At 40.7% G+C, this 13,136-nt stretch overlaps 1 protein-coding gene across 2 annotated transcripts in view; it reads right to left on the reverse strand.

Annotated features, from left to right (window-relative positions):
- Positions 1-1,550: 1,550 nt before the first annotated feature.
- The window catches only part of RBL1 (RB transcriptional corepressor like 1), a 126,028-nt gene continuing 114,442 nt past the window's right edge, over positions 1,551-13,136 (reverse strand). For both annotated transcript variants that reach the window (XM_077251920.1, XM_077251918.1), the window contains 5 exons: positions 8,637-8,708; positions 8,465-8,552; positions 7,852-8,000; positions 5,048-5,212; positions 1,551-1,889 (listed from right to left, as the gene is read on the reverse strand). In XM_077251920.1, the coding sequence (XP_077108035.1) occupies positions 1,722-1,889; positions 5,048-5,212; positions 7,852-8,000; positions 8,465-8,552; positions 8,637-8,708 (642 nt within the window). In that variant the 3' untranslated portion in view covers positions 1,551-1,721. The remainder of the gene's footprint in view (positions 1,890-5,047; positions 5,213-7,851; positions 8,001-8,464; positions 8,553-8,636; positions 8,709-13,136) is intronic.

The raw sequence follows: 13,136 nt of genomic DNA on the forward strand, positions 1-13,136 counted from the left end.
GTTCAGTGCGCTCATCAGTTCCCAGATCTCTGCAGCAAACTGAATGGAAAGAGGAATGGAGTGATCCATTGATTGGATCTATATGCAGTATATCAAGACACCAAAAAGGTGAGTGGATTCACACTGAGTATACACCTTTGGAAACTAACTGCCACACTCAGAAGTCTGCGCTTCCCATTTCTCTCCCTATAATCCCCTCTTGTTTTATATATACAGTCTGTTATGTCAGGCTGAGAGCCTGGTGTATCTGTGTTTGAAAAATCGTAGCTTCGCAGGCATAAGTTTCATAGTTCTGTATGCTAGCCTTGTTCCACTTTTTTTTTTTTTTTTCATTTTAAAAATTCTCCAAACCCCCTCCCCCCCCCAAAAAAAAATTATACAGTCTGTTATGTCAGGCTGAGGATTTGAGTATCTCGTGGAAAATTTTTTAGTAATATCAGACACAAAAACAGACAGACGATGGAATAAAGCAAGGATAAAGTTTATTGTACATATGTACAAATATGTGCAAACGGGCATTAACCACCGCCTCTAAAATAACCAACCTTTCCTTAGCCACTCATGCAAAGAGCACAGACATCTACACTTAATCATAGGCTTGTAAGCACCCAAATGTACAAGATGTGTAGATGCTACACAACATTGTCTGGTTTGCAGTGAACCTCTTACCTATGAAAAGTGCTGGCAACCACTTTTGCTTTGTAATACATAATGATATTCAGTAGTCTTCGAATGCAGTAAGAACCAGTTATGCTTATTCATGAAAATCATTACAATCGTCTCTTAAATTAGGACAATGGTTCCTGGCACACATATAAACTGCAAACTAACCAAAAACAGGCGGTGCTCACTGTGCATACGGAGCGTCTTTAACATACTTAATGCAAAGATATAAGGTTTCTTATACCGTAAATGCTTATTAAAGTTTGGATTTGACAACAAAGCCAATGCTGTTTAACAATAAAAATTTAAACCATCAATTCACGGATTTTTTTTTTTACCAGATAAGAATTGACTGTGATTAATGTAATGGCACAGTGGAGAAACTCTGCTTTCTATAATAGTATACTACAATTGTAGGACAAAACAGCACAAGTTCTGAGATCAAGCAAAAAGATTTAAGGCTTTTTAGCAAAAGTTTCTCAGGAATAAAGGATGTTCCACTTTAACTATTACATACTCGCCGATATTCTGACATTGCATTGCACTGGTCCTACAGGAATAATAAAATACAACATTCAACTGCCAATCATTTTCCTTGGTAGTCATGTGAATAATGTATCATATGTGATCGTTTTGAGGACTGGTATGGACCACTGAAGCAATGGGTGATTCAACAAACGGATATTTTAAAATATTCCTTGTTCTTATGTAACTTTTGGAAAATCTCAGAAAACCCCTTTAAGAATGAACATCATGACAGATTAATAGCAGTGAGTGCAATGTGGTCAGCCAAGGACTGAAAATGTCCTTTAATAGAATTCTACATGATGTACATCAGATTAGCAAACCTTTTAAAAGGAGTTTTATAAAAACAACCACAGTACAACTGGTAAAAAGTAGTTTTATAGAACACACAAGATTAAAATAGGTATAATGCTGCATAAAAACAAGGACTTACAGACGCAAGAAGATAAAAACCACAGTGGGCACAACTGTTGAACAGTGCAATATCCACTAAAATGTGCAATATCCACTGAAATGTCACACCGAGAGAACCTCTAACGGATTGCCCTCTCGCTCACAACATCCTGAAGGCGTTTTATCAATACGTCGTCACTCTCGGTGCACATCCTCTTTGCAGGAGACTCAGAGTCACTGTCAATGGTTATTGCTCGTTTGCGGCTCCTATGGTCTTGTTTAATCATGCTGTTGATATCTTCCAAGCTCTACAATTACAACAACAAATTAATTAATCAGATAGGTAACCACTTGTATGCAAAATATTGTGTCATGCACCAATAAATACATAAATCATCCCAAATAAAAAAGTGCAAAAAACACAACGTATAAAATTATTTTTATTGAAAATCATATAAAGTATAAAAAAATATTATAATCACAAAATATAGCTGATAATTGTGGCACGATATAATATGAAAAGATGCCAACCAAAAATATTACAAAATAGTAAAAATATATAAACCTCCACACTAATATGGTATATCCCAGCACTATTCCAAAAAATGCATAACAAATAAATATATAAAAACCACTCAAAACTGCATAGTGCAAAAAATTGTGCAAAAAACTGTGCAATGAATAATACAGCAATATAAAAAAATCAAAAAACATCATAAAAATTGTGTAACAAATAATAAATATTATGTGCAAACAGAATTTTTATACCTGTAATCACTACAGAACAAAGTGCAATAGTGCTATATAAATGCAATGACACTTAACAGGCCGATATTGCACAATATAATAAATAGGTTAATTGCACTTAAGCCTATAAAAATAATGGTGAAACTATGCTATAATAAGAAAATAGCATACGCCCCCCGGAAGAAGGCAAGCGCCGAAACGCGCGTAGGGTTTGAGCACATGTAGGTATGTGGAGCCTCCAATATTACTGGATTTTATTTACTTTATCCACTCTGGTATGGTAATGTGGTAGCGGTATATATGTTACCGGCACTTCCTGCACTTTATTGTCCTATTGGAGCAATTTTCTTATTATAGCATAGTTTCACCATTATTTTTATAGGCTTAAGTGCAATTAACCTATTTATTATATTGTGCAATATCGGCCTGTTAAGTGTCATTGCATTTATATAGCACTATTGCACTTTGTCCTGTAGTGATTACAGGTATAAAAATTCTGTTTGCACATAATATTTATTATTTGTTACACAATTTTTATGATGTTTTTTGATTTTTTATATTGCTGTATTATTCATTGCACAGTTTTTTTGCACAAATTTTGCACAATTTTTTGCACTATGCACTTTTGAGTGGTTTTTATATATTAATTTATTTGTTATGCATTTTTTGGAATAGTGCTGGATATACCATATTAGTGTGGAGGTTTATATATTTTTACTATTTTGTAATATTTTTGGTTGGCATCTTTTCATATTATATCGTGCTCACAATTATCAGCTATATTTTGTGATTTTTTTTATACTTTATATGATTTTCAATAAAAATTATTTTATACGTTGTCTTTTTTGCACTTTTTTTATTTGGGATAATTCCAACAACAAGTCAGGATCAGTGGACAGTGACAGGTCTATTACATAGAAGCCTACTTGCACATATATACATATATATATATATATATACATATATATATATATATATATATATACACATATATATATATATATATATATATATATATATATATATATATATATATATATATATATATATATACACATACACACATACACATGCATACACACACACAGACACACAATGCTCAAAAAAAATAAAGGGAACACTAAAATCCCGCATCCTAGATATCACTGAATAAAATGTTCCAGTTCTAAATCTTAAATTATTATTGTTACGTACTGTAAATCACAACTAATATCCCATGGAGGTCTGAAGTAGGAATGATGCTCAAAATCAAAGTGGAAAATTAAGTTACAGGCTGATACAACTTCAGTGGAAATGCCTCAAGACAAGGAAATGATGCTCAGTAGCGTGTGGCCTCCACGTGCCTGTATGACCTCCCTACAATGCCTGGGCATGCTCCCGATGAGGTGGCGGATTGTCTCCTGAGGGATCTCCTCTCAGACCTGGACTAAAGCATCCGCCAACTCCTGGACAGTCTGTGGTGCAACGTGATGTTGGTGGATGGTGCGAGACATGATGTCCCAGATGTGTTCAATCGGATTCAGGTCTGAGGAACGGACGAGCCAGTCCATAGCTTCAATGCCTTCATCTTGCAGGAACTGCTGACACACTCCAGCCACATGAGGTCTGGCATTGTCCTGCATTAGGCAGAACCCAGGGCCAATCGCACCAGCATATGGTCTCACAAGGGGTCCGAGGATCTCATCTCGATACCTATTGGCAGTCAGGCTACCTCTGGTGAGCACATGGAAGGCTGTGTGGCCCTCCAAAGAAATACCACCCCACACCATTACTAACCCGCTGCCAAACCAGTCATGCTGAAGGATGTTGCAGGCAGATCGCTCTCCTCGGCGTCTCCAGACTGTCACATCTGCTCAGTGTGAACTTGCTTTCATCTGTGAAGAGCACAGGGCGCCAGTGGGGAAGTTGCCAATCCTGGTGTTCTGTGGCAAATGCCAAGCGTCCTGCACAGTGTTGGCTGTGAGCACAAACCCCATCTGTGGACATCGGGCACTCAGACCATCCTCATGGAGTCTGTTTCTAACCATTTGTTCAGACACATGCACATTTGTGGCCTGCTGGAGGTAATTTTGCAGGGCTCTGGCAGTGCTCTTCCTGTTCCTCCTTGCACAAAGGCTGAGGTAATGGTCCTGCTACTAGGTTGTTGCCCTCCTACGGCCCACTCCACGTCTCCTGGTGTACTGGCTTGTCTCCTGGTAGTGCTTCCAGCCTCTGGACACTACGCTGACAGACACTGCAAACCTTCTTGCCACAGCTCGCATTGATGTGCCATCCTGGATGAGCTACACTACCTGAGCGCTTGTGTGGGTTGTAGAGTCCGTCTCATGCTACCGCGAGTGTGAAAGCACAACCAACATTCAAAAGTGACCAAAACATCAGCCAGAAAGCATTGGTACTGAGATGTGGTCTGTGGTCCCCACCTGTAGAACCACTCCTTTATTTGTGTGTGTCTTGATAACTGCCAATAATTTCCATCTGTTGTCTATTCAATTTGCACAACAGCATGTGAAATTGATTGTCAAACAGTGTTGCTTCCTAACTGGATAGTTTGATTTCACAGAAGTTTGATTTACTTGGGAGTTATATTCTGTTTGAGTGTTCCCTTTATTTTTTTTGAGCAATGTATGTCTGTCAGTCTGTATGTATGCACACACACATACATACATACAGGCATACATACATAAACGTGCTAGTGGAAGTGGACATCTTAAAAACTTACTTTAGAAGGACTTCCATTGAACTTGTATAGAAGTGCTGTGCGAGGGGTGAGGCAACTTGTGTTTTTATGTGGAGACACATATATGGAATGCTGCTGGGATACCCGACGTGGAGAGACTGCTTGTTGTTTGATGCTGGGGAATGGGGAAAGTGGAGGAACAGCAGACTAAAGATGAAAGAGAAAAAAAAAAATCATAACCAATATGACATATTGATAGCATACTTCTATTGAGAGTGTGCAGTCCCTGCACTCCCGCAAGTCTGCTTTCTGAGGAGGCTGACCTATTCGATTCAATAAGACAATGCAGTACCCTACATTAACCCCTTCACGACATACGATGTATGTTTTCCTCATAGGTCGTGTCCCTGACTTTGATGCATCTTTCCCCAAACATGACAACCGAGAATCTGGGTCTGAATTTTATGGACGATCCTAACAATACACCCTCAATATCCTAATGTAGGTAAACTGTTTTAAGCCTGTATTCACATGCAGCGGTTACAAAGTACAACTGCCCTGTGCTGCTGTGGTCTTTCCACATTTTCCCTGAATAATCTCTTAATCATGCAAGGAAACCGTGAAAAGCCAGCAGCAGTACAAAGCTGCTGTCATTTGTAACGTCTACATTTGAAAGCCACTTAACCCATTCGTTTTTTGATGCATTTGGTGTGTTTACAGTGCCTCTAGCAATGTTAAAGTAGCAGCAAACCCCATTAATGATGCAAGTCCCTTTCATGTGAACTACCTGCCATAGAACAGCTGTTTTTGTAAATCCTTTGCTTTCCCAAATCCTTCTGTAAGGAGATTCTCTCCTGGTCACATTCTCTGGCTGAGAATTCTACGACTTCCTTAAACGTCACATGAAAAGCTCCCTAATTTCCAAGCTCTGGAAACGGACAGGTTGGCATACCTTGCCATGTAGGAGGCTGGGGCTTTATTTACCAGAGCTCACGTTGCACCTGCAGAAAAAGCGCCCCATTATAACCATTTCTACAGCAGGCCACGGAGCTCTATTCCATTGTTTTTTACCTCAGCTCATCTGCATCTTGATGACAAAGTGATGGCTGTAACAGCAGAGCTGATGTCAGGTCATTGGGAACGAAGCAGAACGGTAGAAAAGGTATATGGCATTATTTGGGGCTACTGTCCTTAAGCATTTATGATAAAATCAGTAACAGAGTTATGGTAGTGGACTACCTCTTTTAACCCCTTTACCATCTTGGGTTTTTCAGTTTTTGCACTTTTGTTTTTTTTGCTCCCCTTTTTTCCAGAGCCATAACTTTTTTTAATTTTCCGTCAATATGGCCATGCGACGGCTTGTTTTTTCGTGGGACAAGTTGTACTTCGAATGACACCATTGAATTTACTATATAGTGTACTGGAAAAAAGAATTCCAAATGCAATGAAATTGCAAAAAGAGTACAAATTCCACAATTGTTTTGGGGGTTTTATTTTACCATGTTCACTAAATGCAAAATGGACCTGCCACTAGGATTTTCCAGTTCATTAAGAGTTTGTAGATGCCAAACATGTATGGGTTCTTTTTTTAATTTTTATTTAATTCTTAAAAACAAAAAAAAACAAAACACAAAGTTTGTTACAAAAAGAATAAAAAAAGGCGCCATTATCCGAGACCCATACAGTCTCCTTTTTTCATGATCTGGGGCCAGGAGAGGGCTTATTTTTTTTCCCGCGACATGCTGACGTTTTTACCGATACTATTAAGGCGTAGATATAATGTTTTGATTGCCCATTATTGCAATTTTGTGTGACAAAAAAAAAAACAAATCTTGCGGTTTTTTTTTTTTTTTCCCCCTAGCTACACCATTTACCGATCAAATTAATTCTTTTTATATTTTGATAGATCAGGTGTTTTTGAACGTGGCAATACCAAATGTGTATTTTTTTTTAAATGAGGCATTTGAACTTTTACATTTTTTTTTTAATTTTTTTTTTTTTTGACACTTTTTACCTGCTTCAATAGTCCCCTTAGGAGATTTGAAGCTGCGATCATCTGATCACGTGTGATAGAGCCCTGCTATGTGTAGCAAAAATGCTCAAATCTTTTATCACGGGGAGGCGCTCATAGCAGTTCGGCAATGATAACCACAGGGGTCTCCTGCAGACCACGGGTTGTCATGCTAACCCATCGGCTCCCCCATTTTCATGTGACAGCGGTGCCAATGGGTGGAGATAATGATACATCTGGTTTGCGAGAGTTAAATGCCGCTGTCAATCTCTGATCGCAGCATTTAACACAGCTGATTCCACACGCGGCTGTTTGGTGCACATGACAGCTGATCAGATGTCATCTGCCGGAGAAGGTGCAGCCTCAGCACCGGAGCCCGCACGAAAAAGAGGGAGGCAACCTATGACTTATATATACACGTCATAGGTCGCAAAGGAATTAAGGTCCCAAAAATAATGCTCTTGCTACAAGTATAATATGTGGCCACCCACCACTTCCCCTAGTCACCAACTGATAATTAGGAGTTTTTGCAGTAGAACAACCCGGCTGGTCTCTGGGGCAGATGCATTAGGTTGGCCAAACAGGAAAACCATTTTAAACCTATGTTCACACTGGGATTTTAGTGTACACTGGACTTGTACAGTAAACTTACCCAGCAGGTATGCAAAGGCCATAAACACTGAATATCATACACTTCCCTTTCCCCACAATAGCAACACCAATTAGCATCCAATTTAGTTATGAAATTCCCAAGATATTAGCACTACAGTTTTCCTGAAGGTAACAAGCCCACAAATTCATGTTCTCTCCTAGCTTTATGGTATGAGGTTCCTACCAGATGGTCACTGGTGCTGACTGCATATTTAAGTGCAAATAGTTGTATTCGTTCCACATAGACATTGTTATAAAAGGTTATCAAGTCTCCTCTTTCTAGTTCACTGGTCTCAGAAGCTTGTTTTGGGAATGAGTGAGAGTCATCGGAATCTGTAGAAGAGTAAGAATACAATAAAGGTTACATTGTCTGAGATATTAAAACAAGGTACAGTAAAGTTTATGCTTGAAAACTGGCTAATCACCCACTGTATTCTATGGCCTGGAGTGAAAAACAAGATTATTAACTTCCTTTGAATAACACCAAAATAGCAAACTTACAGGCAGGAAACATTTACCAAGCCAACTAAATAGGGTCAAGCAGTGTTACCCAAACTGTGGCTCCCCTTGACTGTTTGAAAACTACAATTCCTACATGTCCGATATCCCTAGGCTGAGAGTTATAAATTTGTATCTAACAGCTGGAGAGCTATAGGTTAGGAGGTAAATGGTCTGAGAGATAAAATTTAAATGCACACGACTGACGTGGCAAAAACAGGAAACCAAGACCACCGGCTATAAAGCCAACTACTGCATCAGCAAGATGAAAATTCATCCAAAGACAAATGTTTTCTTACCACAATCAACCATTTCCACATCTTGGCTGGAATCAGCGTCTCTCTGCTGCTCTTCTGGCATTTTTTTCAGTAATACATGCCTATACACCTAACAACCAACAAGCAAGTATGTAATGCTGTTGTATAAAAGCATCAAAAGAGATAAAACCATGTCACATCTGTTTTCACTTACACGGCTCTCTGCTTGAGGTTGATTACGATAACATTTCATGATGTCATGAAACAGCCTCTCTTCCTTTGTCACCTGTAAAATACAATTACAAAAGACAAGTAGACTACAAAGTTGTGGGCTAACATTTGTCTTTCGGGGCTACAGCTTGCCATGACAAGTGCATAAAAGCTTCTCAATGTAAAACACTGTGGGTTCTTGAACTTTTGAAGAGCATTAGCTTCAGTTGTGGCCAAGAGGAAGATTGTGTAAAGTCTCTGGAACAGTGATTATGTAACAAGAAATTTTGCAGGCACTTCCTATTAACCAAGAGGTTACATTCACACTGAAGGCATCAAAACTATGAATTAACACATGTGGAATTATATACTTAATTTCAGTTGTTTCACACTTTTTTGTTATGTCTTATATTCTAGGTTCTTCAAAGTAGCCACCTTTTACTTTGATGACTGCTTTGCACACTCTTGGCATTCTCTTGATGAGCTTCAAGACGTAGTCACCGGGAATGGTTTTCCAACAATCTTGAAGGAGTTCCCAGAGATGCTTAGCACTTGTTGGCCCTTTTGCCTTCACTCTGCCGTCCAGCTCACCTCAAACCATGTCGATTGGGTACAGGTCTGGTGACTCCATCACTCTCCTTCTTGGTCAAATAGCCATTACACAGCCTGAAGGTGTGTTTGGGGTCATTGTCCTGTTGAAAAATAAATGATGGTCCAACTAAACGCAAACCGGATGGAATAGCATGCCGCTGCAAGATGCTGTGGTAGCCATGCTAGTTCAGTATGCCTTCAATTTTGAATAAATTCCCAACAGTGTCACCAGCAAAGCACCCCCACACCTCCTCCTCCATGCTTCACTGTGGGAACCAGGCATGTAGAGTCCATCCGTTCACCTTTTCTGCGTTGCAAAAAGACACGGTGGTTGGAACCAAATATCTCAAATTTGGACTCATCAGACCAAAGCACAGATTTCCACTGGTCTAATGTCCATTCCTTGTGTTCTTTAGCCGAAACAAGTCTCTTCTGCTTGTTACCTGTTCTTACCAGTGGTTTCCTAGCAGCTATTTTACCATGGCCTGCTGCACAAAGTCTCCTCTTAACAGTTGTTGTAGAGATGTGTCTGCTGCTAGAACTCTGTGTGGCATTGACCTGGTCTCTAATCTGAGCTGCTGTTAATCTGTGATTTCGGAGGCTGGTGACTCGGATAAACTTATCCTCAGAAGCAGAGGTGACTCTTGGTCTTCCTTTCCTGGGGCGGTCCTCATGTGAGCCATTTTCATTGTAGCGCTTGATGGTTTTTGCCACTGTACCTGGGGACACTTTCAAAGTTTGCCCAATTTTTCGGACAGACTGACCTTCATTTCTTAAAGTAATGATGGCCACTCATTTTTCTTTGCTTAGCTGCTTTTTTCTTGCCATAATACAAATTCTTACAGTCTATTCAGTAGGACTATCAGCTGTGTATCCACCAGACTTCTGCACAACACAAATGATGGTCCCAACCCCATTTATAAGGCAAGAAATCCCACTTATTAAACCTGACAGGGCACACCTGTGAAGTGAAAATCATTCCCGGTGACTACCTCTTGAAGCCCATCAGGAGAATGCCAAGAGTGTGCAAAGCAGTCAAAGCAAAGCATTAAGCTACTTACGGGTAGCGGCATTTTTCGGAGGCCCATGACAGCACCACGAGAGAGGGGATCCGCCCCCTTTAGGAACAGGAAACCCACAGATACAAAAGGGCGGCACCTCTCCCACGCATCAGTTGGATTACAGAGCCTGAGAGGACTACCGCAGTTAATGACAAGCAAACACAATATTGCAAATAATTAAATACAAATGACTTTAATAAAGTAACAAATGAGATAACACAGGATAAACCCAGGATGTGCAACCCCCATGTGAAAAAAGGGAGGGAACTAAGGGTGCTGTCATGGGCCTCCGAAAAATGCCGCTACCCGTAAGTAGCTTAATGCTTTATTCGGACTCCCATGACAGCACCACGAGAGATTTACAGAGATGTAAGCCATTTTTTAGGGAGGGACCAGAGCCTGCAGCACCCTTAACCCGAAGGTGAGATCTGAGGAGAACCCCAAGTCCAATCTATAGTGTTTGAAAAAGGTGGAAGGGGATGACCATGTGGCCGCCTTACATATCTGGTCGACCGACACTCCAGACCTCTCTGCCCAGGATGACGCCATGGCTCGGGTGGAATGTGCCCTCAGATTCTGCGGAGCTGGACCCCCACCTGTCGTGTAAGCAAGAGAGATAGCCTCCCTAATCCATTTAGCAAGTATGTATTTTGATGCTCTAGCCCCTTTCCTTGGACCTTGGAAGGACAGGAATAGTGCATTATCCTTCTTCCAATCATTAGTGACCGAGATATATTGAAGAAGGCATCTCCTGACATCTAAGGTATGGAGCTCCCTTTCTTTAGGGTTAGAAGGATTAGGGATAAACGAAGGTAAAACTATCTCCTGCGATCTGTGAAACTGGGATACTACTTTTGGTAAGTAGGCTGGGTCCGGTCTAAGGATAACTCTATCCTGGAGAAATTCTATATACGGGGGAAGTCTAGAGAGTGCCTGGATGTCTCCCATCCTGCGAGCTGATGTTATAGCTACTAGGAAAGCTGTTTTGAGAGACAACATCCTGACTGAGGCTTCATTCAACGGCTCAAAAGGGGGTTTTGTCAAAGAAGAAAGGACAAGATTTAAATCCCATGGTACCATTTTGTTTCTATAAAGTGGTCTAATTCTACCGACCGCCTTAATGAATCTCGACACCCAGTAGTTTCCCCCAATATTACATGAGAACAGGGCCCCAAGTGCAGAAACTTGTACTTTTAATGTGCTTGTGGAGAGTTTTAACTCTAACCCTCTTTGCAAAAATTCCAATATTTGACGTATTGGTACACCATCATTAATATTAAATTCTGAGGAAGTTAAGAACTTTCTCCAGGTTCTGGAGTAGATTCTTGTTGTTATTGGCTTTCTACTTCTTAAAAGGGTATCGACTAATTTAGGAGAGAAGCCTTTATTTTCTAACAATGACCGCTCAAACCCCAAGCCGTCAAATGAAGTCCCTTCACTTGTGGATGGAGTATCGGCCCCTGGGAGAGTAAATTTGGGATGTCTGGAAGTACCCAGGGATCGCCCACTGACATCGTCCTGAGCCATGAAAACCAGGTTCTCCTGGGCCAAAAGGGAGCAATCAGAATGAGTCTCGCACAATCTTCTCTGACCTTCCTCACCACTAGAGGTAGTAGGTTCAGTGGTGGGAAGGCGTAGGCCAGAGAAAAATCCCATTTTATGAGGAATGCGTCCACTGCCAGTGGATTTTCCCTGGGATTTAGGGAACAAAAGTTTTTTACTTTTTTGTTTTCTCTTGTGGCAAATAGGTCCACCACCGGTTGACCCCACAAGCGTACAATCTGTTTGAAGATGTCTCCGTTTAGAGACCATTCTCCTTGCTTTAGAACATTGCGGCTGAGAAAGTCCGCTTTTATGTTGTCTTTTCCTGTGATGTGCAAAGCAGTCAAGGATTGTAAATTCTCTTCTGCCATCCGGAGGAGACGATCTGTGATCTGCATCAGAGCCTCGGAGTGTGTCCCTCCTTGATGATTTATATAGGAGACTGCCACCCGGTTGTCTGAGAGGATCCTGACGTGGTGGCCCTGCAGATACATGAGGAGGTTTTTAACTGACAATTCGATTGCTAATAATTCTCTCTGATTGGAAGAGGATGTGGAGTATGGTTCCCATTGGCCTTGCACTACAATGTCGTTCATGTGAGCCCCCCAACCTGAGGAGCTGGCATCCGTAGTCACAACACGGGACACGTCTATCATCCAGGGAACACCTGCTGACATATTATCCCTGTCCAGCCACCAACTTAGGGATTTGAGAGTCGCTGGTTCTAGCGTTATTTTTTCCTCTAATACACCCCTCAAGATCCTATCCTTAACCAAAATCTCTTTCTGGAGGGATCTAGTGTGAAAGTGTGCCCACCTTACAGCTGGAATGCACGATGTGAGGGACCCCAACAGGGACATAGCTTGCCGCAGGGTCATAGAGGGTGTATTTACTGCTTTTAGTACCTGATGCTGAATCTGAGATAGTTTATTTTCCGGAAGATAACACTGTTGTGTAGTTGAATCTAGTAATAAGCCCAGAAACTTCTGAATTTTTTGAGGCTGTAATCGAGATTTTTCAAAATTAATTATCCAGCCCAGGTGTTCCAACTTAATCCTAGTTAGTTCTAGTTGGGACAAACAGTGTTCTACCGAGTTACCTATTATGAGGAAATCGTCAAGGTATGGGACAATAAGGACATTAGATTCTCGCAAGTGAGCCATCACCTCCGCCACTATTTTTGTGAATACTCTAGGGGCTGATGTTATACCGAAAGGAAGAGCTCTGTACTGAAAATGATAAACCACTCCTCCTATTAATACTGCTACCCTCAAGAACTGCTGGAAATCCACATGAATAGGTACGTGGTA

Source organism: Ranitomeya variabilis, chromosome 4 (genome assembly GCF_051348905.1).
Source record: "Ranitomeya variabilis isolate aRanVar5 chromosome 4, aRanVar5.hap1, whole genome shotgun sequence".
In the NCBI taxonomy this organism is placed as follows: domain Eukaryota; kingdom Metazoa; phylum Chordata; class Amphibia; order Anura; family Dendrobatidae; genus Ranitomeya; species Ranitomeya variabilis.